A 27156-nucleotide genomic window follows, 5' to 3' on the forward strand; every position below is an offset into this window, starting at 1 on the left:
CCGGAAGGGTGGGCGCTGGGGACTGGTGGCGGGAAGGGGTTTGACCGCCGAGCGGCTGACGGGTGCGGAGGCGCCGAGCCCCGAGCGTGTGGCCGCAGGTGTCTGTGGCGCGGGTGGGAGCCCGCAGTCGTCGCTGCCGCCGCTTTTAGCAGCCCTGACTGCCGCTGCACGCGCTTCTATCTCCTGGTGGAGGACGCGGGGCGGAGAGACGCGCTCCGGGTTAGCTTGCGTTTTTCTCCCGCATTGATGACTGCGGCTTTTGACGGACGGGCCTTTTCATCTCTTAACTAGTTCTTGGATATATTTTGTGCTGAGAGATCTTTTTTTGCCAGGTTACGTAATTGGGCAAGGGACAGGTTTTTGGTAACGAAGTCCATCAAAGGATTGTTTGAAATAATGGGAGGAAATGGACGTAGATCGAACCACTCCTAGCGAAGAGTTTGCAGTTTGGAAAAGGCATTTTGCTTCAGTGAATAGAGTCGATCTCTGCTCTGACCTTACAGTTCGTGGACGGACCTTATCTCTCTAGGAAGTGGTAAGGAGATGCCGGTATTTATGAGGAAATAGTCTTGATTTACACTCATCCTTAAATGCCCGTTAGTGATGTGTGGCCATTCCATACCATTTACTCAAGGCTCAGCCTCTCTTAACAGCTTTTGCACAGGAACGATGTGATTTGATAAAGCAAACAGCCAAGTTAGAATAGAGGGGTGCAGAATCTGTCTTTGGAGTGCACCCTTAGATTTAGCAAGATCTAAAATTAAGCAAAATATAACATGCTCTGTGTGTGTGTGTGTAATGGTGACAGATTGTCATTGTGCAAAAAGTTGTTCATGACAGTTCGGGGAAGTGCATATTCAGGTTTAAGTTTTAACCATTAAAATTTAATATAACTCATGTTTCTCTCATATTTAACTGTACAGATTCTTTTGAACCAATAGAATACTAACTGCAACCCCACCCTCTCTCTGCCAGTGAGCAAAATTTTCAGAGAAGCAGAGTAAGCTCTCTGTAGCAGAGAGGGGTTCCTGAAAATGACCTGCTTAGAGTACTAGTTTCTCTTAAGGGTGAATTTAGTGGTAATTCTCTAAAGCAAGTGCTCAGTAAAATGCTAAGTGATTGGTTTATTTATGTTTTTACTTAGTCTGATGTTTGAATCTATCCAACTTCTTATTTGTATGATAAGTCCTGCCAGGTATGGCTGTGCATGCCTTTAGTTCCAGCACCAGGGAGCCAAGTTAACCCAGGACTCATGGCCTCTGTGAATTGAGGTCATGAGTCCTGCCATCCCGGGTTTTAAGGCAGGGTACAGACAGGCTTAGAGGAACAGTGTGTCATGTTGCTAAGGTCCACATCAACCTGGTGGCAGATCTATCTAATATTTGGCCTTTTTTGGCTATATTACTTTGCAACTGTAGACTTGTTGGCTTTCTATTTGACACCATCATCTATAGGATTTTAAAAAGCCATTTGTGCTTTTTAACTTTTTGCACAGAATAGTGACAGATTGTCATGGACTGAGCATTGTTCATTGTACTGGGTTGGTTTGTATTTTGTTTTGTGGTGCTGGAGATTCAACCGTGAACTTAACACCATGAGTTCATGTCTTGGTGAACCCAAAACCAAAGCAAACAGAGCCAAGACATGACAGAGTGGAGAAAGATTTATTGCCTCCAGGAGGCAGGGAGAACAGGGGTGTTGTTTTGAAAATGATGCTCTCCAGGGACAAAGGAAGGATTAGGGATTGCTTAGGGAGGCCTGATCGTACTCATATGGGGCAGGAGAGCTGGGAAGGACACATTCCTGCACATAAGTTTTTGCGGGTAGGAAAGAAGATTTTGGAAGTGTGTTGCAGAGGAATCCGCCCCTGAAAAATGCCTGCCTTGCCTACTCACTAATGCTTGTGCCAAGCCCAGCAAGACTGCTGTTAGAAAATGTTACCATATTTGTTCTTTCACTTTCAGAAGGTCACTCGGCTCTCCAGCTCAGTCTTAGAATGGCGTCTGCCTCAGGTTAGTGGATGCAAATGTTCTTTGTATGTTACTGTGTCCTACTTTAATTTGCTCTTTGATTTAAAAAAAAGTCTGAAGAATTCTGATTCTAGAAATAGTTTTTAGAAGCTGTTTTATTTAAATGCACAACAGAATTTCCCATTTCAGTATTAGTAAGCAAACAGGTCACTAATGGTCAGTCATTCACACTGGGCTACCGACACTGCTGTCTATCTCCAGAACCTTCTTACCACCCCAGACTGAATGCTGGTCCACACAGCACCTCACACTTCCTTTCCAACCCTGGAGAGTTACTGTTCTCCTTTCTCTCTGAACTTGACGTTTGTCGAACCTCATATGGCATTATGCCTTCAAGATAATGTATGTTAAGGTATTTTTGCTTTTTAAGGCCTATAGTGTTCCTTTGTATGTAGGTGCTATATTTTGTTTGCTCATTCATCTGTTGAGGAATAGTTATTTATTTGCCAAACTTGACAACTATGAGTAATTCTAATATGGTATTTTGTATAGGATCGTCTTAAGTTCCTCTTCACAATGTGTGTGTGTGTGTGGTAAATATGGGTGTATATGTGCCACAGCATTTGTGGAGAGGGCAGAGGGCAATATTCTGGAATCAGTTCTTTTTCCACTGTGGATTCAAGGGCTAGAACTCAGGCCATCAGGCAGGTACACAAGCATTACCATTGAGCCACCTCACTGGCTCTCTCCAGTTGTTTTGAGTGTGTACCTAGAATTGGGCCTGCTGCATCAAATGATAATCCCATGGTTAATGTTCTGAGGAGCTGGTGCTGTTTTGCACAGTGGCTGCGTTGTTTATGTTCCCATCAGCAGTGCATAAGGGCTCTGAGAGTGTTTTTGACTGATGTCTAAGAGACTGAGAACAGGAAAAGAAGAAAATATAACCCCATATGCTCTAGTTAATATGAATGCTGTTGGCATCAGTTTTATTAGTTTTCAATCAAATTTGTAACGATTTGTACTGTTTTGGAATGTGATTTGAAAAAGCAAATATGGAGTACAGATGTGGTACTAAATAATTTCCGTAGCTTATTCCATGTTTAATGCTCTCCATCCATTTGATAATAGGAACCGTGCCACATTGAACATACTGGAATCTAAAGCTCTGTGTGGCTCTCAGAGTAGTTCCACAAGTTCCCACAAGCAGTCTCTCCGTTATCAACCTCACCCAGGTTAGCTGTTTCCCATTATTGCAGGTTTCACGTGATCAGACTGCTGTGATAGTGAGGTCTTGCTCTTGGTTTGATTGACTGTGACCCACTGGCAGGGACAGGGAGCTTATACTAGGAAGGATCTCCAGTCATTTCTGTGGTGGAGTGGTTATGGCCTTTGTTGCATCCTATCCTACAATCTGGAAAACAGGACTCGGTTCTCTTTAGGAAACACTCAGAAGGATTTTTCTTCTGTATAAGACACACCTGCCCCACAAACCAGCATACAACATTACAGTTTGCCTAAGTGTAAACATGGAAATATAACCAGCCAAGTTTTGGCTTTGTCTCAGGACTCTGCAGGTTAGTGATCAGTGGCAATAATTTGTTTAGGTCCTTACTCAAGTAGTCTTCAGTTCATGGTGAAGATGAGACTATCAGGTGCTGCTGAGCAGAGGTTTAGTGTGGTCGTGGTTGGATTCCATGTCTTACTCTACTTACCCAGACTTAAGCTCTCCCAATGAGGTATGATTTAAAACTAATGAAATAGTGGAGCAGATTCATTTTAAGAACTTACTCTGCTTTCTCTACTGTTCTACCCGTCTGTTGTTCTGTATTTGAAAGACCCTTTGAAGATGCCTTTGGTTTGTTGTTTTGTGTTTGATGGGAGGAAACCTCTTTGTGAATTTCAGCTCGGGACATTGCTAGAACATCCACACATGAACCACAAGCTTAGGAACACTGGCATGTGACCCACTCACCTCCACATGCTCTTTTTTTTTTCATTTTTTAATTGATATTTATTGAGCTATACATTTTTCTCTGCTCCCCTCCCTGCCTCTCCCCTCCCCCCTTCAGCCCTCCCCCAAGGTCCCCATGTTCCCAATTTACTCAGGAGATCTTGTCTTTTTCTACTTTGTACTTCCCCTGTGGATTAGATCTATGTAAGTTTCTCTTAGTGACTGCATTGTTGTCTAAGTTCTCTGGGATTGTGGTTTGTAGGCTGGCTTTCTTTGCTTTATGTTTAAAAACCACCTATGAATGGGTACATGTGATAATTGTATTTCTGTATCAGAGTTACCTCACTCAAAATAATGTTTTCTAGCTCCATCCATTTTCCTGCAAAATTCAAGCTGTCATTATTTTTTTCTGTTGTGTAGTACTCCATTGTGTAAATGTACCACATTTTTCTTATCCATTCTTTGATCGAGGGGAATTTAGGTTGTTTCCAGGTTCTGGCTATGACAGACAATGCTGCTATGAACATAGTTGAGCACATGTCCTTGTGGCACGATTGAGCATCCTTTGGATATATACCCAAAAGCTGTATTACTGGGTTTTGAGGAAGGTTGTTTGCTAATTTTCTGAGAAATAGCCACACTGACATCCAAACGGGCTGTACCAGTTTGCATTCCCACCAGCAATGCAGAAGTGTTCCCTTTACCCCACAACCTCTCCAGCGTAAGTTGTCATCGGTGTTTTTGATCTAGGCCATTGTTAGAGGTGTAAGATGGAATTTCAGAGTTGTTTTGATTTGCATTTCTCTGATGACTAAGGATGTTGAACATTTCCTTAAGTGTCTTTCAGCCATTTTAGATTCCTCTGTTGAGGTCTGTACTCCATTTTTTTTTTTTTTAAATTGGATTATGTGTTCTTTTGATGGCCAATTTGAGTTGTTTGTATATTTTGGAGATCAGACCTCTGTCTAATGTGGGGTTAGTGAAGATCTTTTTCCATTCGGTAGGCTGTCATTTTGTCTTGTTAACCATGTCCTTTGCTTTACAGAAGCTTTGCAGTTTCAGGAGGTTCCATTTATTAATTGTTTCTCTCAGTGTCTGTGCTGCTGGGGTTATATTTAGGAAGTGGTTCCCTGTGCCAATGCATTCAAGTATACTTCTCACTTTCTCTTCTATAAGGTTCGGTGTGGCTGGCTTTAGGTTAAGGTCTTTGATCCATTTAGACTTGAGTTTTGTGCATGGTGATAGATGTGGGTCTATTTTCATTCTTCTACATATTGATATCCAGTTATGCCAGCACCACTCGTTTTTTCCATTTGATATTTTTTGCTTCTTTGTCAAAAATCAGGTGTTCGAAAGATGTGTGGATTGATATCCAGTCTTCTATTCGGTTCCATTGGTCCTCCTGTCTATTCTTATGCCAATACTAGGCTGTTTGCAGTACTGTAGCTCTGTAGTAGAGTTTGAAGTCAGGGATTGTGATGCCTTCAGAAATTTTTTTATTGTACAGAATAGTTTTGGCTATTCTGGTTTTTTTGCTTTTCCATATGAAGTTGAGTACTGTTCTTTTGAGGTCTTTGAAGAATTTTGCTAGGATTTTGCTGGGCATTGCCTTGAATCTGTAGATTGTTTTTGGTAAGATTGCCATTTTTACTAAGTTAATTCTGCCTACCCAAGAACATGGGAGATCTTTTCACTTTCTGGTGTCTTCAATTTCTTTCTTCAAAGATTTAAAATTCTTGTCATACAAGTCTTGTCGCGGCCGCCTCGTCCAGCAAGGAAGACGCAACACCGGAGCTCTTCTTGCAACAGTTTTATTCAGGACTTTACTCACAGCAATCTTTCTCCTTCTCCTTCTCTTTCTCTCTCTCCCTCTCTCTCCGGGCAAACCTCTCCCAGCCCTTAAATAGGCACGGGCTGCCAACCCCGGATTGCCACGTGGGCAGTGTCCATAGGTCCACGCATATGCAAGCAGCTGACGATCATTGCGTGATAATAGCATAAGTCAGGCCTTAGCCATATAAGGAGTTGATTATTATAGAGAGCACTCGCTTTCGGGATCGCGGAGGGCAGAAGCCAGCACCATCAGGTGTGGCTCCACACAGCTCTCTACACATCACCATCAGGTGTGACTCCACACGGCTCTCTACAAGGTCTTCCACTTGTTTGGTTAGAGTTACTCCGAGATGTTTTATGCTACTTGTGGCTATTATGAAAGATGTTGTTTCTCTGATTTCTTTTTCAGTCCTTTTATCATCTGTGTACAGGAGGGCTACTGATTTTTTTGAGTTAATCTTGTATCTTGAATAGATATGGAGAGAATGGACAACCTTGTCTTGTTCCTGATTTCAGTGGAATTGCTAAGAGTTTCTCTCCATTTAGTTTGATGTTGGCTGTTAGTTTGCTGTATATTGCCTTTATTATGTTTAGGTATGTTCCTTGTATTTCTGCTCTCTCCAAGACCTTTATCATGAAGGGATGTTGTATTTTGTCAAAAGCTTTTTTGGCATCTAATGAGATGATCATGTGGTTTTTATTTTTCAGCTTGTTTATATGGTGGATTACGTTGACAGATTTTAGTATTTTGAACCATCCCTGCATTTCTGGGATGAAGCCAACTTGATCATGGTGGATGATGGTTCTGATGTGTTCTTGGATTCGATTTGCCAGTATTTTATTCTCCACATTCTCTTGAGATGAAGTAGCAGCAGTATGCCCACCTTCTGCTCTTGTCCTTGTTTTCCACTGTGGCATGCTGCAGTCATTGCCCTGAGCACTTTGCTCTCACCTCCTGTACCTGCACTGTATGGACTAGCTTTAGAAATAGTATCATTTTAGGAGTGTCTCAATACCCAGATTTCCTTACATTCTCTGTCCATCAGGATTTTGTGTACAGGTCGCCAGTGCTGACTTTGTTTTGTGTCTTGACACTAACACCTGGACAGCACAGAATTTGATCAGAGAAGCGGAAGTGCCATGTCTGTTGAAAGGGGTTCACTGCACTGATTAAACCCTCTCTGTGTTATCTGTGTGTCTTATACTAGGTCTGAGGTGGCTGAATGACAGGCAGAATGAGAAGAGGCCTAGAACATGGGAAAGCAAAGGCAAACTGCTGTCTGAAGATTGACTGCTAGTTCTTATCCTGTGACTCGCCCCATGGATTTCATGCAGTTTGGAAGCGGGGGAGACTGTCAGAGAGCTGCTGTACTTTTGTACACAGCCTGGCTGAAGGCTAAGAGAACTGATGGAGGTTGGGTTCTGGACTCCCTGCAGGTCCTGCTGTTTTCCTGAGGTTATCTCGTAGCTGTTCCATGTCAGGAAGGTGACCAGCCCTGATCTGACACTCATCTAGATATGTAGATATGGGAAAGAGGGTCTCCAGAACTGCTCAGTGACGGGGATGCTGGGCAGTGTAGTTGTACCCTGGCTAAGGTAGCACAGCACCACTTGGCCTCTGTCTTACTAAACTTGCAAATGAAGGCAATGGTGCAATTGTGCTTCTGCATGCTGAAATTCTCCCTTGTACCGCCTCCCAGAGAGAGCACTGATTTGTCTTCATTTTCTGAGTCACATCCTCTTGGTTAACTTGAGACTCATAGCCTGATGTAGGAGGCTAGCTGCTGTTAACCATTTTTATGTTAGGATTTTGGAACCAAGAAATCAAAAATAGAAAGCCTTAAGTTTGACCAGTAGGCAAGTCACAAAGTGAAGGAGAAAGACATTGTATGTGTAGTAGGGAAGGGGCCTGCTTTTGGTCCCGGCCACCCAGCTAGCTTAACCCCTGAAATAACCACACAGAAATTGTATTTAATTAATTGTACTAATTAAATTAGTGCTTGGCCCATAAGCTCTAGCCTCTTATTGGCTAACTCTCACATATTAGTTTAACCCATCTCCACTAATGTGTATCGCCACTTGACTGTGGCTTACTGGCATGAGTCTAACCAGCGTCCATCTCAGGCAGGAGAATCATGGCGTCTGCCACACTGCCCTTCTTCCCAGCATCCAGTTCTCTTTTCCACGCCTAAGTTCTGCCATATCAAAAGGCCAAGGCAGTTTCTTTATTAAACCAATGAAAGTATCACAAATACAGAAGGACTTCCTACACCAGTATGCATGGCTTGTTCTTGGTGGTCAGAGTTGGCGTTTTAGTATTGCTGTCTCCAACTTCGTACTTGGGCTGTTTATGGTCTGTTTCTAGGCAAAGACATTTGGTGTGCTTATTGGAGCCAACATTGTCACTTTGTAACAGCTTTATCACAGGAATACGTGGGAATGGTGGAGGTGTCCCAGTGGACCCCTGTTCTAGACACACTCCTAATTCCTGTAATGTGATAGTGACTCGCCTTCCCCTTAGTGCTCAGGGTCACTTTCCCCAGCCAGCTCAGCTGCCCTTGTCTGTTGATTTTCTAGTGTGCAAGTGAGGACCTTGGGCTTCCGGGTTTTGGAACACTGCTCGCTTCCTTGGCACCTAGTGCCTCAAGACCAGCAGCATCCGAAATTTTTCAACTAGTGGCTCAGTCAGCGTCGGAGTTGGAGGGGACACGCTTCCTAAGACTGAGATTTGAGGCTACAGCAGAGGAGACAGTATTCACTGGCGTGGAACTGACCATGTCTCCCTCAGCGTGTGTCTGTGTGTCTGTGTGTGTGTGTGTGTGTGTGTGTGAGAGAGAGAGAGAGAGAGAGAGAGAGAGAGAGAGAGAGAACTCCATCCTTTAAAGAAAGGGTAGGGGGACTGCTCCAGCCTTTACACTATTGTTACCCAGCTGGCACTAAACTGATTTTTTTAAATGTCTTTTGCTATTCTCTCAGTCCAGCTACTTCTAAACATTGAGGGCATGATTTGACTAGTAAGGTCCCGAGAACTGTGTGAGCTGTGGTTAGAGATATTTGGTGTAAAATGTGAATATAGTACACAAGGCGTTTTCTACATTTATGTATGGAGGATTTCACAGAAGCATCTGGAAAGGCAAGCCCACATGCAGAGCAAGTGTACACAGTGAGACACTTCCATCATAGACGGTTCCAGTGTCTTGTCAGTCTGCTGCTAGGCATCTGGTCTTGTCAGAATGGTGCCGAGGAGGAGACCCAGTGAGTGTGTGCCGTCTGAAGACCGAATAGTGACCTTGTATAACAGGTTAGTCTCAGAGAGTGGATGTTGGTGCTGTAGCACAGTTTGTTCTTACCCTTGTACAAGAATGGTTTTGTCCATCTGATGAATTCGTGTCGTTTTTGTTTGTTTGTGGGCGTTGCCACAGGACATAAGTGTCTTCCCAGTTGGGGCCATGTGGAGTTCCTATGCAGTCCTCCCAGACCCCGTACCACTTTTTTTAGGATTCTTCTTGCCCAGCCCTAACTATCCCTCCAGTTTGTCACTGGCAGTGGACCGTATGGATCTGTATGAGCATCGCCTGTGGATCTCAAACTAGAGTCACCTCCTTATTGTTCCTCAGGGCCCCCTGCAATATTCAGACTCGATTTTAGACAGTGCCAGTGTGTCACACAGAATCTTCTTCAAGTTGAACCTGTGTTGATTTTCTTCCTCAGTCTAATGAGAATCTAAGAGTAAGGAGCTCCTTGAGAGGTCACGGGTTCATGAGGTTGATAAGGCGGAAAGATAGTCTTGTATTCCTTGTTCTTGCCTTCACTGCCTTCACTTACAAACCTGTTTGAGCTCACTTTTTCACATACCACCTTGGTTGTAGTGCTGGCGGTCTGCCTTATGAATCAGTGTACTAACTAATAAGAAGCACAGGTCACACGGTAGCTTAGTTTCTCCGAGGAGGCCACATTGATTTCAGAAGGAAGGTAAAAACATCTGTAAAAAAATGTGTGGCAGCCAGGTATGATGGCACACACCTGTAGTTCCATACTCAGGAGGCTGAGCGAGGAGGATTGTAAGTTCAAGTCTAGCCTGGGTTAGTCAGTGAGACCCTGTTTCAGAATGCAGAGAGGATTTGGGCTGTAGATCGGAGTAGAGTGCTTGTGTGGTACAGCCGAAGTCCTAGGGGCAGCACTGCAATGATAAGATAGCAGTCACAACAGTAAGATAATATGTGTAATTGTGGGAGGTAGGTAGGTAGCAGTTCCTGGTTAGCTGTGCCAACAGTGAGGAAGGGAGATGGGTATGAGGCATAGGAAGGTCTAGCTGCATTCAGACCTGCATGGATGGGCTGCTTCCTATAGGATAAACTGGAACTTAGGAGGAGGACAGCGTGGGACTCATCTGATGCTCACTGGGACTCGCATCAGTGTGCTGTCGTGTCCAGGATGCTGTGTCTTGCTGAAGAGCCAAGGCTTCAGCCACGCCAGGTTGCAAACAGACCTACCCCAAATTTCCAGGAACACAGAAGTTGCAGGCCACTTGCTGTTCCACGAACATTCAGCAGGTACCGCAGGAGCTGACTTCTGACCCATGGCAACAAGGGCAGCTGTTAGCACCTGTGGGCCCCAACATAGATAACTATTTTCCCTAACTGGACTGGTATGGAGGTGCAAGGAATAACTAGACACAGCTTACATGGTCATCACTGAAGGGCATCTCAAGGTTCTCATCTCCTGAAGATCTCCCCGCATTTATTATCCAAACAGCTTTTATACCAACACATAAACTGAGCGGGGGGGGGGGGGTGGGTGGGAGATTCACCAGACCTGTCTCCTAGGTAACCAGGTGAATGGCGTTTTGTCACGTCTGCATCTACCTGTCTGCTGTGTATGCTAGTTGTCATGTAGGCTTGAATCAGCATCTCTATAAGGCATACTCCAAATTACAAAGAAAGGAGCAACAACATCCTGACCCTTTGTTAGGGCAGTGACAGCCTGTCTGCAGGGCTACATGACCACCTCAGGTGGGGCCTGTGGCTTTAGAGCCTGGCTGCCACACCATATAGAAATATGGGCCTCCAGGCAGCCAGGGTTCCTGACAAGATTCAGGAGCGCCTGACCCTATGCCTGCCGTCCCAGTGTGCATCTGATGACTGCTTCATTTCTTCCGTTCAGATCATGACAACAAGATTTCATCCCAGGAAGAGGCACTAAACTACACTGATTGCTTGGGCAGATGTGAGCCCATTACCTTTAAAATTTGCCTTGCTTCATTGATGTTGTATCAAAGAGAGTTTCGCTGTTACTCGGTCAATACTTGACTTTAATATGGAGCTTCACACAGAGACTTCATAAGTTCGTCACCATGGTATTGTAGAGCTGGTTCTCAGAGCACTGGTTTTCATTTTGCATATTCCCTTGTCAAGTTGTGATTGTCAGGTTGCTATCATGCCCCTGCATCAGCTGAGACATGAAGCTTTCATGAAGTAATAGTTCTGTCACCAGGTGGCTTGCTTGGAGAGATTTAGGAGATTGTTGGACCAGTTCTGTGTGACATAGTAAGAACGGCAGCCATCATTTGTTGCATGTTTAGCCTCTGACTAGGTCCCTGTCCTGAACGTCTTGTGTGTTTTCCCTCTAACTCCTCCTGGCAGTGCTTAGGTCTTAATGATTGGATGTTATGGGCCTTCAGTGGACGGGAAGATTGAGGTGTTGGCTAGGGTTTTGCCGGCATCACTTAGCAGGGAAGCGGACTAATCCCAGGTCTCTGTGGCGTTTGAACACATTCTCAGCCCTCTGCTCTTCTACTTGTAGGCTTGTACTTTAGACAGTGAGGAGTTTGCAGAAACCAATAGGGAAGCTTACACCGTTCATTCTGTTTTGTCTCTCTGTCCCCAGCTCTAACAGAGGAACTGGAATCTGTAAGCAATGAGCTCCATGCGATTGACATCCAGATTCAAGAACTTACAGAGAGGCAGCAAGAGCTCCTTCAGAGAAAGTCCGTCCTGGCAAAGAAGCTCAAGCAGTGCTTAGAGGGCTCCGACGCCGAGGCGAGCGGCAGCTGTGACTCCTCACCAACCTCATGGAATAAAGAAGGTTTGCCAGCCTTGTGCCTTCTGACTGCTTTAATCTAGAGTCCCATAAGTCCATGTGGGGCAGTCTGTTGCGCCAAGTGTCACAGGGAATCTGCCAGGTGAAGTGGTGAATGGACGTTTAAAAGAAATCCCACACTAGCCCAGAATTGAGAAATAGACAGTTGTTTATTTAGGGGTAAACTCACAAATCAGAATCCTCCGCTTGACTGGTTGAATCACGCTATCCAAAATGAGCAGCCGGCGGAAAAGAGCAAGGGGAAGGAAAAAGGGGTGTCTGCTTAGCTTATATAGGATAAGAGGCCACACCCCAGTAGGTGGGTAATTACAAGCTGTAAATCTTCCTACAGCACCAGTCTGTACCAGGAGATGCAGTGTCAGGCAGACCATTCTTTATCCAGGGCCTGTGATACAATTGGGGTGTTCTCTGCGTGTGGTTTCAGTAGTAATCAGTGTCTACAAAGTGAATGGGATATCAGCTCAGTTTTTAAGCATTAACTAAAACAAAGATAAAAGTTAGCCAAACCCTGGCCACAGTGAACAAGTCTTCTCCCCACACCCCTTTTTTGGAGAAAGTCTCTACATAGCGATAACTGTCCCGGAACTTATTGTGTAGATCAAACTGACCTTGAACTCAGAGATCTGACTGCCTCTGCCTCCTAAGTGCTGGAATTAAATGCACAGAACAAACCATTGTTTATTTAAAATCATGAATGAAGAGCTAGAGAGATGGCTCCGTGGTTAAGATCACTGATTGCTGGGTTTGGTTCCATGTCTGCATGGTGCTTACAACCATCTGTAACTGCAGTCCCAGCGTATCTAACACCTTCTGGTCTCTGAAGGCATCAAGCACTGACATGGTACACAGGCATATTTGCAGGTAAACACCCATACGTATAATGTAAATAATTAAAAATGTCATATAAAACTTTTACTAACTTTGATGGCATATTTCTAGAAATTACAATTTGTGTGTGTGTGTGTGTGTGTGTGTGTGTATTATTTTCTGGTACTGGTGTCTAAATGTAAGATTTATATCCAAATTCCAGAGTTTTGTTAATTTCATTCATGCTTGACACATCAGGGTACTGTGAACTCCCTAGTCACCATTCAGATGGCCTTCCACATGCCTGCCTGAGCACCACCCTCCTCCATGTGGGCTAATTTCAGCTACTGGCAAGTGTTTAATTGGTTTCTGATATAATAACCATATGATAGTCAATATGCTTTTGTTTTGACTACTTAGTTACATTAATCACAAAATTATTATAAATATTTGGTGGTTCATAGAGGTTAAATATGTATGTTTGTGTGATTTGTATTCTAGTAGCTTTGTGAAAAAAGTGGACATTTACATTCATATCTTGTATACAGTCCTGATCATTCTAATCTGTTTAGCCTATTTTTCTCTTTCTAGATTTCCCGTGGTCTGGGAAGGTTAAAGATGTGCTGAAAAATGTTTTTAAACTGCAGAAGTTCAGACCCCTGCAGCTGGAAACCATCAATGTCACCATGGATAGAAAGGACATCTTTCTGGTCATGCCCACAGGAGGTGGGAAGAGCTTGTGCTACCAGCTGCCAGCACTGTGCTCAGAGGGTGAGTACAATAGGTGACTGATATTGGACATAATGTCTCATTAGACTGTCTTTGCTTCATTTGTCTGTTAATATCAGTCATCTACTAACATGGGTACACTGGGAGAAAGAACTTGTTTGAGGATGGGGAGAGATGCTGATGTGGTTGTTGAGATATGGACTTCATGATGCATACAGACATGCAGGTGGGCTGTGTGAGATCACTTGGGGCCAGATGAGCTAGGCTGCCATGTGCAGATGTGCCTGGCGCCACTAGAGTGAACCATGCCCTCTCAAGTGGCATATGGAGGGAGGAGGGCTCCAAGTGCCACCCTGAAGTTGAAAGAAAGAGGAACTTGAAGAAAGCTGAGGAGTAACCAGGTGCAGGAGGATGTCATCAGGAGAACGTGCTGGGATTAGCCTAGGGACAGGAGAGCTTGCAGGCGAGAATTGTGGTGTCTGTGATGTTTGCCTGCAGAAGGTCACCTAACAGTAGGACCTAAAAGTTAAAGGTTAAAGGCCAGAACTAGTCCTTGACCTTGGGTAGGAATTCAGGCAGAGGCTGGCAGAGGCTGCCTTGGGGCACAGACAGCAAGTGTGAGTGAGGCTGAGTGGCTGGGAAGCCAAGCTTCCGAGGGTGGGGTACTCTGGAAAGAATGGCTACTAGGGAAGAAGAGAAAGGTAGTAGTCTGTCTGATGTGCTCTAGCAAACTCTCTTAGGCTGGATATAAATAGTTAAAGTTCTGGAGTCTATGGAGGCCAAGGTCAAGGCAACAGCACATTTGATGTCTAGAATGGACCTGTCCCTTAGGTGTGATCCTTTCTTGCTTTGTCCTCACATCATAGGGACAATCCCTTCATTCTTGTTTATCAGAACGTTGATTCCAGACCTCAGCCTTCCTGACTTACCCTCTTCCCCAAAGGCTGTGCTTTTCAACACCATCACAGTGTGTGTTCGGTTCCAATAAGGCTTTCACAGGTCATCAGTAGTCAGACCACCGCAGGTGTTGAGGATTTCTGAACGATGAAGACTGTGTTTAACTGACGGGTGCATGTGCCTCATGAGGGAGAAGGAGCAAGTGTGGGAGAGAGGGAAACTGATGGGGAAAAGCCCCTTCAGGTCCTAATGCGAGTAAATGTATTTGAGTCTGTCTCTCCTCTGCCAGACTGCTGTGAGGAACAGAGTAGAAATGCAGAGTTGTGTCATGTCAGCATCGTATAGCAGCTTACAGACGAAGCTTGTTTAGTCACTGCTGCTCTCTGCTACGCTCTCAGGCTGACTTGATCTGATAGGAAAGGTGAATCCCACATGTGCCTCCTATTTGGAGCAGCATGACTGTGTTCCTTTGGCCAGTTTGGGATGATTTTTTCTCTGATACAGTAGTTTAGTATTAGGCCTGGCATGTGTTATTTCATTGAGATTTACTATATTAGTTGTTAAAGAGGGTAACAAATTCATAATAGTAAAATCTGTGTTTCTATGGAATTGAAGAAAGGTAGAGATTTCTGTTATCTTAAAAAATACTTATTTTAGTTTTTATGTGTTTGTGTGTGTATGTCTGTATACACATGCATGAGGAAGTCCTCTGAGCTCAGAAGAGACATTGGATCTCTTGGAACTAGAGATACAGATAGTTGTGTGCTGTTGGACAATGGTCTGTACCCTCTCGCTTGTATTTTAAATAAACGTTGATTGACCTAGTATCCCAGGCTTCTTATTAGCTCTTATAACATCTATTAGTCCATAATTCTTGTCTGTGTTAGCTACGTGGCTTGGCACCTTTTTTGGTGAGGCAGTCACATCTTGCTTGTACTGTGTCTGACTTCCTCTCTCTCTGGGTGAGGACTGCAGACTGAAACTTCCCTTTTCCCAGAATTCTCGTTGCTCAGCCTCTACTTCCTGCCTGGTCATTGCCCACCTATACTTCCTGCCTGGCTCCTGGACAATCAGCATTTATTTAAAATACAAGTGACAGGGTACAGACCATTGTCCCACAGTGGTTGTGAAGTACCATGTGCTGGGAATTGAACCTGGTGCTGGGTGACACTCGGCTCTTAACTGCTGAGCCATCATTCCAGTCCAATGTTTTATCTTATGATTTATTTGTTTGGCTTACATTCATCTTATTTTGTCATTTATTTTGCCCATCACCCTGCTTTATGAAGCTAAGAAATAGTTATGCTGATAAATCTGCGTCAGCAGCTGCCTGAATAGTAGGTCGGGTTCAAAGGTACAGAAAGTGAGTAGTGCCGCCCATTGTGGAAGGAGTGTGAGGTTGAAAGTAGCTTTTGTTTTTTCTCTTTTAGGTTTTACACTCGTGATTTGCCCACTCATCTCTCTTATGGAAGATCAGCTGATGGTTTTAAAACAGTTGGGAATTTCAGCTACTATGTTGAATGCTTCTAGTTCTAAGGTGTGTGGGTATGGTGTGGGTCTTTAGATATAAACCCTTAACTGATTTGGGTCTCAGCTGTGTCTGAGCTACCTCTAAGTTACAAGCCCCGAATCAGGAGTCTCAGTCTTCTGCTCACGAGCTAGTTCTGGACACAGTCTGGTTTTGCATGCCCCAGTCATTTAAAATGCCCTTTATACTTACCAAGATGGGGGAGGAAAACAACAACCAAACAACCATGAAAACAGCAGTGTTCTGTGACATGTGAAGTCACAGAGATTTTAGGTTCAATGTTCGTAAGTAAACTCGTGTTGGAACCAGCAAGCTCATTCTCTCACACTGCTTCACACGTGCTCATTCTCTAATGCACTGCTTCACGCATGCTCATTCTCTCACACTGCTTCACACGTGCTCATTCTCTTATGCACTGCTTCACGTGTGCTCATTCTCTCACACTGCTTCACGCGTGCTCATTCTCTCACACTGCTTCACGCGTGCTCATTCTCTCACACTGCTTCACGCGTGCTCATTCTCTCACACTGCTTCACGCGTGCTCATTCTCTCACACTGCTTCACGCGTGCTCATTCTCTCACACTGCTTCACGCGTGCTCATTCTCTCACACTGCTTCACGCGTGATCATTCTCTCACACTGCTTCACGCGTGCTCATTCTCTCACACTGCTTCACGTGTGATCATTCTCTTATGCACTGCTTCACGCGTGCTCATTCTCTCACACTGCTTCACGCGTGATCATTCTCACACTGCTTCACGCGTGCTCATTCTCTCACACTGCTTCACGCGTGCTCATTCTCTCACACTGCTTCACATGTGATCATTCTCTCACACTGCTTCACGCGTGCTCATTCTCTCACACTGCTTCACGCGTGCTCATTCTCTCACACTGCTTCACGTGTGATCATTCTCTTATGCACTGCTTCACGCATGCTCATTCTCTCACACTGCTTCACACGTGCTCATTCTCTTATGCACTGCTTCACGCGTGCTCATTCTCTCACACTGCTTCACGCGTGCTCATTCTCTCACACTGCTTCATGCGTGCTCATTCTCTCACACTGCTTCACGTGTGATCATTCTCTTATGCACTGCTTCACGCGTGCTCATTCTCTCACACTGCTTCACGCGTGATCATTCTCTCACACTGCTTCACGCGTGATCATTCTCTCACACTGCTTCATGTGTGATCATTCTCTCACACTGCTTCACGTGTGATCATTCTCTCACACTGCTTCACGCGTGCTCATTCACTGCTTCACTCGTGCTCATTCTCTCACACTGCTTCACGTGTGATCATTCTCTCACACTGCTTCACGCGTGCTCATTCTCTCACACTGCTTCACTCGTGTAGCAGTTCAGAGTTGAGTGTGCATGGAGAATCGCAGTCCACGTGACAGACTCCTCCTGTCTAGCACTTCATAGGAAACATTTGCTAACATGTTTTGTGTTATGTACTATAAAAGAGCAAGGAGGGACTGGGACATGGTTCTGTGGGGACAGTGAGAGCAGCTTGAATTTAATTCCTGGACCTGTGTAAAACTAGTCATCGAGGCTCCCACATGTAGTCCTGGAGCTGGGGAGGTGGAGACAGGAGGATTCCTGGAGCTGGCTGGCTGACTAAGCCTAGTCTAATCAATGAGCTCAAGGTTTAGTGAGAGACTGTCTTAAAAAATAAAATGGGGAGTGTAGAAGTGGAAACTTCACTCTGACTTCTGATGTTGGCAATGTGTAAATGTCTACACATGCATACACCACACACACCCCCACACACAGCAGAACCTTTAATCTAGTTTAATACAGAAAATGAGTTACAACACATATGTGTGTGATGGACCATCTTACCCTAATCTGCAAGGACAGACCACTTCCAAGCTGTTGTTTGTAAATTCTATTCTCAAACTCTTTAAGAATACATAAATTAGTGTCAGTAGTAAAAAATGGAAAACAATGTTGCTGTATAGTTGCCATTCTTTATCTATACTCTTAACCCCTTGATTTAGTCATATGAACAAAGCCAAGGCCTCATGTTTCAACTGGAAAGTTTTGAGTGTATACTGCTCTTGTTTTGTCTTTCACTTTTGTGTGTCAGTGGAGTAGGGCATGAGCATGCCACAGTGCACACGTACGTGGAGGTCAGAAGACAGCTTGCAGGAGTCACTCTCCTGCTACCGCTTGTTTCTGGAGGATCAAACTCAGGTTCTCAGGTTTGGCACAGACTCCTTTGCTGCTGAGCCGTCTTGCTCAGCATACCTCATGCATACCTCTACTGAAGAGAAGAGAAAGTGAGTGCAACACTGACTGCGTTCTGTCTAGAGTATTAATACTATAGAGTGTGTAGCGGTGAGTGGACCCAAGAGTCTCTATTTAAGTAGGTGTTTGATAACTCCATTAAAATAGCTATAATTTAAAAATAAATACTTTTGTTCTTGGGTGTCTAATTACAAATGTAGTGAGTGAACTTGTAAAACCTACCGTGATGGCTACAGCTATTGTATTTGGTTCATATTTTGGCTCTATTAACAATTTAAAATTGTACACTTTCCTTATTGGAGCATCTTGTCACATTCATGTTTCCTCCTCTTATTTGCCAAGTGACTGGTTTTTATTTCAGCCATCTGGAGCAAGTGAGTCACTAGAATACTGTTTGCCCAGCTGCTACTTAGAGATGTGGCTTCAGTTTTAATGAGCCAGCATCTGCTTCAGGAAGAGCCCCAGACTGTTGCTTTTCAGCAGCGAGCACCCATTTTCACTTAGTGTCCTGGTCCACCAGTCTCATCTACAATGCTTGTGTCTGTTTTGTCTTTAATAGGAGCATGTGAAATGGGTTCACGCTGAAATGGTGAGTAGAAACTCCCAGTTAAAGCTGATTTATGTGACTCCAGAGAAAATTGCAAAAAGCAAGATGTTCATGTCAAGACTAGAGAAAGCCTACGAAGCTGGAAGGCTGACTCGCATCGCAGTGGATGAAGTGCACTGTTGCAGTCAGTGGGGACATGATTTCAGGCCTGGTATGCATCTTTGCACTGGTTCTCGCTCAGTTCGGCATAGCGCCTGCTCTGTTGAAATTCTCCCCTCTTGTGGTGGGTACTTGTTTCCTCAGCCTCATTGCTGCAGCCTCCCACCTTAGCCTGCGAGATAACCGCTTTCTGGCCCATGCAACATCTCTAGCATTCCAGACCCCATCTTCATTTTTCCCTGTTTATTGAGGAATTTGCAGCATTTTAAAAGTATTCTCATTTTTCTGGGTTTTTCAGTATCCCACCCAGCTTGGAGCAATTGAAATTGATGAGACATTTTAGTAGCACTTCAGCTGTCAAACCTGTAGTCATCCTAGAGAAAGTTACTCATCATTATCTTCTTAAAAAAATCTTGGCTAAGGAGGTAGTTCAGTGGTGAAGTGTAGTGTGGAGGCTGCTTGTTGGTTCCCGGCTGCTCAGCAGCTCTGAAATAATTACACAGAAACTATTAATTAAATCACTGCTTCGCCCATTAGCTTTGGCTTCTTATTGGCTAACTCTTACATATTAACTTATTTCTCTTTGTGTATTGCCACGTGGCTGTGGCTTACTGGCTAAAGTTCTGGTGTCTGTCTCCGGCGGGGCTCCTGGGTAGGACTTACTGGCAGGTACACTACTGGAGAGCCCCCCCCCACCCAGTAATTGTTTACTTACATGACGTCACAGAGAGACCTCTTCCATCATGCGAGTTTCTGAAACCTGAACCTCCCAGAAATGTTTCATTCAAGAGGAACTATCTGCATAACACCTGCTTTTAACAGGGCATTAATTTGACCTCTGTAAAGAAATTATTATTATTTATGAAGAAAACGCAGTAAAACCTCTGAATTCAAGAAGAGTGGCAGGTCCTGCAAACTTAGTTATAGCTGACTCTGCAAGTAAAACTGGGAGCCTGTGCTCACCTGTGTGCTGTTCAGGGTCTGATTGACTCTCATTCTCCGAGGGTTCAGAGAGAGATAGACCATGTCATCTTTTTCAGATTATAAGGCACTCGGCATCTTGAAGCGCCAGTTTCCCAACACCTCACTGATTGGGCTGACCGCAACAGCAACCAGCCATGTTTTGAAGGATGCACAGAAAATCCTGTGTGTGGATAAGTGTTTGATTTTCACAGCATCTTTCAATCGGCCAAATCTTTATTATGAGGTATACAGAGGCTACACTTCTTCATTGTGCTTTCTTACATGATGACAGTATAAGCATTTTAATGTCAAGAAGTAATTATTAGGACATTCATTGGTGCTTTAGTTTATCTCTGTCTTGTGCAGCGTAATTCACATTAGGCCAAACAGAAAATAATACCGCATTAAGTGATACTGTCTTTTATAAACAGTTTGAGCAAATGGGGGTATATTTGTTAGATTCTTTCTTGTAAAATGCTTGAGAACAAGGAGGGTGTAAAACCAAGAGCCCAACTGACATCCATGTAACTAAGTAACAGAAACATACATACATACTAATGAGTTTGCCAGTATTTCCCATGTGGGTTTTATCTGATACTTACTCTTGAAGGTAAGATATCCCAGTGGCTTTCTGATTATTTTCAAGTTGTGTTAAGGACAGATTTTTGTTTTCATTTTCATTGCTTTCATACTGTGCTTCATGTTTTTATTAAAGCATCAGGCAATAGAACAGCATCCATCTTCACAAGTTACCTGCTGTTTCTATGCTTCCTCATCTCTGACAAACCAGAGACTGAAAATGAAGAAGAGAGGGTGGGCAGAGGCAGGAATGGGTCAGATGGGTGCATCCTGTGAGGCCAGGAAGGGATACTTCCCGTGAGGGACTCACACCTCAGAGGCTGTAAGCAGGCACAACTCGGGTGGCACTGGTGAATCCACTTCTTAATGAGACTGCTTTTCTAGGTTCGACAAAAGCCCTCGAATGCTGATGACTTTATTGAGGACATTGTAAAGCTCATTAATGGACGGTACAAAGGGCAATCAGGTAATGTTAAAAACAAATCAGCTTGGGGGCTGAGAGTCCGTTTATGAAATGGCATAAATCCCTCCAGTGATGCATGACTGATACCTGAAAATCAAATCCATCCATTTGGTCACTAGCTGTGTGTGGCATCCTTGCCACAGTGGGAGTCAAAGCTGCCTGCCTTGCCTGCTGTGGAATAGGTCCAGTGACAGTGTTGTTGACACGTTAGCATCTGTCCTGTACCTTCCTGAGTGAGCAGCAGTGTTCTGGAGAGAGAGAACACACAGTACCTTGCAGGAAGGGCCATGTACATACTTACCAGGTAAAGCAAGGTGAAGTTAGGAACATCTGTCCTGCGTCTCAGAGCAAAGGACTACAGCCCAGCGGCTCTCTGTCCTCTGGTTAGGAGAACGTAATGGTGTCTGGGAAAAGGAGTTCCTGAGTCAAGTCTGAGAGAGGCTGCAGCTGTCTGTCCCTCTCAGAGGGCCTGCCTACACACGGACTGTTACCCTCGCCCCAAGATGCAAAAAAAGGTGCTTTAGCCAAATGGGCAGATTCTTCAATTTCCCAGCGTCTCACAGAGTTTAAGAAGTGCTGTGTAGTGGGGATAAAGTTGCAGAGACACCCTCTTTTGGTCATGGGAACCCTGGCTGGTGGTGCAGGGTTCATTTCTGCTTAAGGCAAGCATCAAACGTTGATTATACCCAACAGTTAGTATGTGCACAGGGGCTTGGGGCCTTTCTGCCTTGGGACAAATCACTGTCTTGAGCATGGTTCAGATTAACTAAGAATGTGCTGTGCTGTAGTGGGGAGCTGCGGGCTGCGCTCCTGCCACCCAGCTCCCGGCCGCTTGGCTAGCTTATGCCCCGAAATAACAACACACAAACTGTATTCTTTTAAACACTGCTTGGCCCATTTCTATTAATGTGTGTCGCACCTTGAGGTGCGCTTACCAGGAAGATTCTAGCCTACGTCCATCCTGGGTCGGAGGTTCACCCGTCTGTTCTGAAGAGCAGTGGCATGGTGTCTGCCCTGGGGAGCAGCTGCATGGCATCTGGCTCTGAGAGGAGCTGCCCTGCATCTGAGCTCACTTCCTCTTCCTCCCAGCATTCTGTTCTGTTTACTCCACCCACCTATGTTCTAACCTATGAGGACCAAGCAGTTTCTTTTTCAATTAACCAGTGACCTTCCTCCATCACTGCATACGAACCTAACACTCGGCCATGTTTTACTGCAGGAATCATATACTGTTTTTCTCAGAAAGACTCTGAACAAGTTACCATTAGTTTACAAAAATTGGGAATTCATGCGGGAACTTACCATGCCAATATGGAACCCGAAGATAAGACCAAGGTTCATACTCGGTGGTCAGCCAATGAACTTCAGGTTAAGTATATGTATTTTCTATGAAAGCCTAACTCACCTTTAACAATAGTTAAATGACTCAGTTAACTAACCAAGTATTAATACATTTTAGGTGGTAGTGGCTACAGTTGCATTTGGCATGGGAATTGATAAGCCAGATGTGAGGTTCGTCATCCACCATTCAATGAGCAAATCCATGGAGAATTACTACCAAGAGAGTGGCCGTGCCGGTATGTAAGGCTCTAATCTAGAAATAATCTCACGGAAAGTTGGCAAAGGACATGCTTAAGCATTCTGAGTTTTCAATGCTTGTTTTTAGGTAGTAATTTTTAGAACGAGTTTTTTAAAATCCAGATTTATACTTACTTACACACCTGTTGGAATATTAAAAATGGCTTATTATGTGTTGTAAACTATTGTGCTGTTCATGTCGACCACTTGGAGTTTTAATTAGTAGGTTCACATGTACAACCTATAACTGAACTGTTCGTGAACATTTGTTTTTATATATTAATAAGCTGATTTTTGATGATCCTCTTTGTAGTCATTTCAAACCCTCAGGGTAGCTCTTACAGATATCTAAAAATGTCTAGCTGTATTGTGAAGCTCTGTCAGCAATTGACGTATACTTTTGCATGTTACGGATTTTTGAAAGCAATGATGCAAACTGAGGATTCCTCAAAGCACAGGTCGCGATGACTCGAGAGCAGACTGTATTCTGTATTACGGCTTTGGAGACATATTCAGGATCAGCTCGATGGTGGTCATGGAGAATGTAGGGCAGCAGAAGTTGTACGAGATGGTGTCATACTGCCAGAATATAAGCAAGTGAGCCACGTGCCTTCCTGTATGTAGCATGTCATATGTCGTGTGGTCGTCGAGTACCTACTGAATGCACCACTGTTAGCACAGAACACTGTAAAGGCAGAGACCTGGACCCCTGACTGCCCTCCTCTAAGAAAAGAGGCTCTGTCAGTTTTTGAGGTCCTCCTCAAGGCCAGTCTAGTGAAGGCTATGAATGAAGAGTTTTTCCTTTGGATCTGGTGTGTAGTTGCCTATAGAGATTACGGAAAGGCGTGTGGGAAGATAGGCATTGGGGAGGTAAGTTCAGGCATGTCCATTCACCCTGGTGATGAGTCACTGAATAAGCCAGGGTGGGATCAAGTTTCTCATTAGGAAATACGTGACAGTCTCTGCTTACAGCACTCAGCTTCCTTGGGGCCCAGGGCTTTGAACATCCTGTGTCTTTAATACTTGTCACAAAAGAGCTCAGAAGTGTCCAAGTAAACAGTGACCTGCCAGTGATAAAAACCGCATTTACTTTCCAACTGATGCTGCAGTGGTCACAGGGAAAGAGAAAGTGAGAATTTCTTTGTCATAGAAGACTCCTATGAAGACTGTTTTCAGATTTAGCCTAAAATATAAGAAACTACTTCATTATCAAAACATTCTCCTCAAAGTGAGACCGGTGACTTTTGAAGTGATGGTTGTCAGCTGGGAAAGTAGGAGTCTCTTGACACTCCCTGGGTGGGTCCATTGTAGACACAGGTCTGTAAGTGGACAAAGAGGTCAGTTGTGATGGGAGAAGCCACAGTTGATGGCTCTGAAGGCAGACGGGACCAGGAACCAAGGAGTGTGGGCAAGCTCTAGACAGTGTTAAAGGCTGAGGTTAGGGCTTCCAGAAGCATCCACTTTGACTTTGACCTTGTGAGACTTTTATACAAAGGGGAGATAACACACTTGCACTGCCCTAGCCACCACATCTGGGGCTGTTGTGACAGCAGGCCAGCCAGCAACACATGTGCTCCTCTGGAGCAGGTCCTGAGAGCTTGAGTGCATGAGTGATTCTCCCTCTCGTGTGTCTGCAGGTGCCGTCGTGTGTTGATAGCACAACATTTCGATGAAGTGTGGAATGCAGACGCCTGTAACAAAATGTGTGACAGCTGCTGCAAAGACATTTGTAAGCTTGCTATTTACTTAGACTCTTAGAGCCTCAATGCAGCACATTTGTAAGCTTGCTATTTACTTAGACTCTTAGAGCCTCGATGCAGCACATTTGTAAGCTTGCTATTTACTTAGACTCTTAGAGCCTCAATGCAGCACGGGCTGCATGTGGGAAGGGATAGTCCTTCCAAATAGAATTAAAAGACAAACTATGACTAGAATTTTCTAGATTCAAAAATGATACAAAGGTAAGTCAAATGTATATGCACACATATTGTATTACTATACTGAGGACATCAAGGTTTTAAGAAATAAGGAAAAATTAGAATTCCTCTGCATAGAAATTCTGTAACATAAGAAAAGGCTAATGTCATGACAGTCTGTAGAACTGCATAGTCTCTGTTCTGATACAATGCATGCAGGAACTTGTGTCCTGGTGCTGTATCCTTGAAAAGCTGGACCTAGCAGTTCTCCTGGGAGGACCCTGGGTTCTGATGCTTCAGTAGGTAGAGTTCTCTGCACTTTTAACTTGACAGCTACAGACACTAATTTGCCAGTTCACAAGACTGTCTTATAGAGGCCAAACTCATGTGAACCCTATGTGTAAGTCAGGATGCTAGTCTAGTATTTGAGGACTTCTATCCAGAACATTCCCTCGGAGCTCAGACTGGCTTTCAGAGTGTGGTGTAATTGCAGCATCAGATAAGAAAGAGCAGGCTTTCTCCTGCAGGGCACACCTCCCAGTGATGTCTGCAGCATACTGCAGCCTTTGACAGCCAGGTCACCTTTACATTGCCATGATCCCTACATGGCTTTTAGGAGTAGAATTTATTCTATGATAAAGCCTAAGGAACATCGTGGTCTTAATTCTGAGCATGCGAAAAGAAGTTTGTGTAAAGGGCTCACAGTGTAACTTCAGCTGTTCCCATTGTTCTCTGTCCTCGCAGTGACTGAGAAAAGGAATGTAACACAGCACTGCCGAGACCTGGTCAAGATCCTGAAGCAGGCAGAGGCACTGAATGAAAAGCTCACTCCACTGAAGCTCATCGATTCTTGGATGGGAAAGGGAGCAGCCAAGTTGAGAGTGGCTGGCGTTGTTGCCCCGGTCCTTCCCCGAGAAGACCTGGAGAAAATCATCGCACATGCTCTCCTGCAGCAGTATCTCAAGTACACAGCCATTTGTCTTCTGTGTCTTCATGTTTCTTCCCTTGACTCCTAACTGGAGCAGAGTCAGCAACTGCAGTTATTTGATGTGAACTCTTAAGCATATAGAAAACAAGTTACCTAATAATCTTAGACCTAGATTATGAAGTCAGAAAAGTTAAAAAAACAAAAAAATGCCCCCCCCCCCCGAAAGCCCAACTTATTTTCCCTAAGGATTATATTTGTGTTGTAGTGTATTTTTTTAAAACTATACTCTTCTAAAAGTGTTTCCTATGGCTCCTTCAAGTTTTCTGCTTGGCTCCTTTCTTTTACAGAGAAGACTACAGTTTCACAGCTTACGCCACCATCTCGTATCTGAAAGTGGGACCCAGAGCTAGTCTTCTCAGCAGCGACGCCCATGCTGTTACCATGCAAGTGAGGAAGTCCACACAGAGCGGCGCCAGGGTAACTCTTCATTTTCAGTGTGCCTTAAGTCTCTGGGCTGCTTTCCTCAAGGTCTCTACTAGGTTTGGTTGGACACAAATGTTATCAGTTTTCTTCCTGGGTTTTGATTTTGGACAGATAAGTAGTGGAGGGCTTTAGACTGGCGCATTGTAGAGTCAGAGTGCTGCAGCCACTTAAAATGTGAGGGCTGCAGATTAAAGTTTAATTCTGTGAAATGCTTCCCTGATAATACTGGGTGGGATCCTCTGGTTAAGTCTCTGCTGGGTTCAGCAAGATGGCTTAGTGATAAAAGTCCTTTCTGCTGTCCCTGTCAGCCTGAACTTCATCCCTGGAACTGATTCCTGTGAGCCGGCCTCTAATGGAGGAGACATTCTCTTACTCCTGTGTGCTGTTCTCTGACCCCCATGGTGTGCATATATGTACACAATAAATAAATAATCAATTTTTAAAAAACATAAAGTGTGTCCTCCAGAGGTTGCTAGCCACTGTTGAGTCTATGCTGCAGCAGCCTCAGGTAACTGCATGTCCTCTCCAGGGTTTTTTTGTTTGTTTTAATTTACAATATCCCTGTTTTATTTAAGACAGTTGCCCATATGTAGATAGGAACTGACTGATACACAGGGGGAATTCTGAGACTGGAAGGCTCACAAGAAAGCTGATCAGCAGAGCCTTCCTTAACAGGTGCTGCTTTGTCATTCTGCTGCAGGCTGTATCATCTGGAGCGTTGGAGCATGCTGAGGAGAAAGGGGATGTCCAAAAGTCCACAAACAGGCTTCAGCCGTCTGGGGCTAAGAAAAGGAAGCTGGATGATGCCTGAGTGTCACTTAATCTTGCACAAAATAACTGTTTACGTTATTTATGTCTAGATCATTTTTATGCTTAATTTTTGAAACAATTTTGTATTTTATACATATAAAGTTATATATTCAGAGCTTATCTGAAGATATTCAGGATCATTTGAAAATTTGAGATCAGGAATTATATTTTATAGTATACAATAATGAAAAAAAATACATCTTTTATGCAAAGTTGTCTAAGTGTGACATATTTGAGATCAAGTCCATGTAACTGTCATAAGCTCATTTGCCTTGCTGTGACTAGCTAGTTTTCTGGTGTGACTCCCTTTAAAGCAATACTATTCTGACATAGGCTCACCCTTCCAAGATGGTGCCATTTTAGGCTGAGCAATGTAGATGATGTCTGACTGGAAGAACTGCTGTTTTAGCTCAGATGAAAACAGTCACCAGTACCAAGGGTGTCAGCAAGAAGGCCCACCATGTTCTAAGTAAATCAAGACAACAAGCCTCCTGAAGCCCTGGCCTTACTCTGATGTTCAGGCAAAGAAGGATCTGGTACACAGGTGCATTTGTGTGAATCAAGGTTTATTGTCAACGCTGTATTAGGAATGTTCACCTGCTAATTAGTCATTAAACTGAGTTCACTGTGAAAGTTTGGTGACTCCTTCCAACCAGGAATC

At 44.2% G+C, this 27156-nt stretch overlaps 1 protein-coding gene across 3 annotated transcripts; it reads left to right on the plus strand.

Annotated features, from left to right (window-relative positions):
* The first annotated feature begins 40 nt into the window (after positions 1 to 40).
* On the plus strand, positions 41 to 27054 carry Recql (RecQ like helicase). 3 transcript variants are annotated; one of them, XM_057762958.1, is made up of 16 exons: positions 524 to 535; positions 1965 to 2012; positions 6963 to 7168; positions 11641 to 11838; positions 13252 to 13431; positions 15717 to 15823; positions 18629 to 18827; positions 19816 to 19982; positions 20702 to 20783; positions 22000 to 22148; positions 22240 to 22357; positions 22817 to 22955; positions 23996 to 24087; positions 25019 to 25238; positions 25550 to 25679; positions 26386 to 27054. In XM_057762958.1, the coding sequence occupies exons 3-16, from the start codon at positions 7075 to 7077 to the stop codon at positions 26494 to 26496; spliced, it is 1986 nt and encodes a 661-aa protein (XP_057618941.1). In that variant the 5' UTR covers positions 524 to 535; positions 1965 to 2012; positions 6963 to 7074; the 3' UTR covers positions 26497 to 27054. The 3 variants fall into 3 exon arrangements, with proteins under 3 accessions (XP_057618948.1, XP_057618956.1, XP_057618941.1); XM_057762965.1 differs by lacking the exon at positions 6963 to 7168 and having other exon boundaries at positions 41 to 535; XM_057762973.1 differs by lacking the exons at positions 524 to 535; positions 6963 to 7168 and adding an exon at positions 41 to 219.
* The last annotated feature ends 102 nt before the right edge of the window (positions 27055 to 27156 follow it).

This window comes from Chionomys nivalis, chromosome 1 (genome assembly GCF_950005125.1).
Source record: "Chionomys nivalis chromosome 1, mChiNiv1.1, whole genome shotgun sequence".
NCBI lineage: Eukaryota > Metazoa > Chordata > Mammalia > Rodentia > Cricetidae > Chionomys > Chionomys nivalis.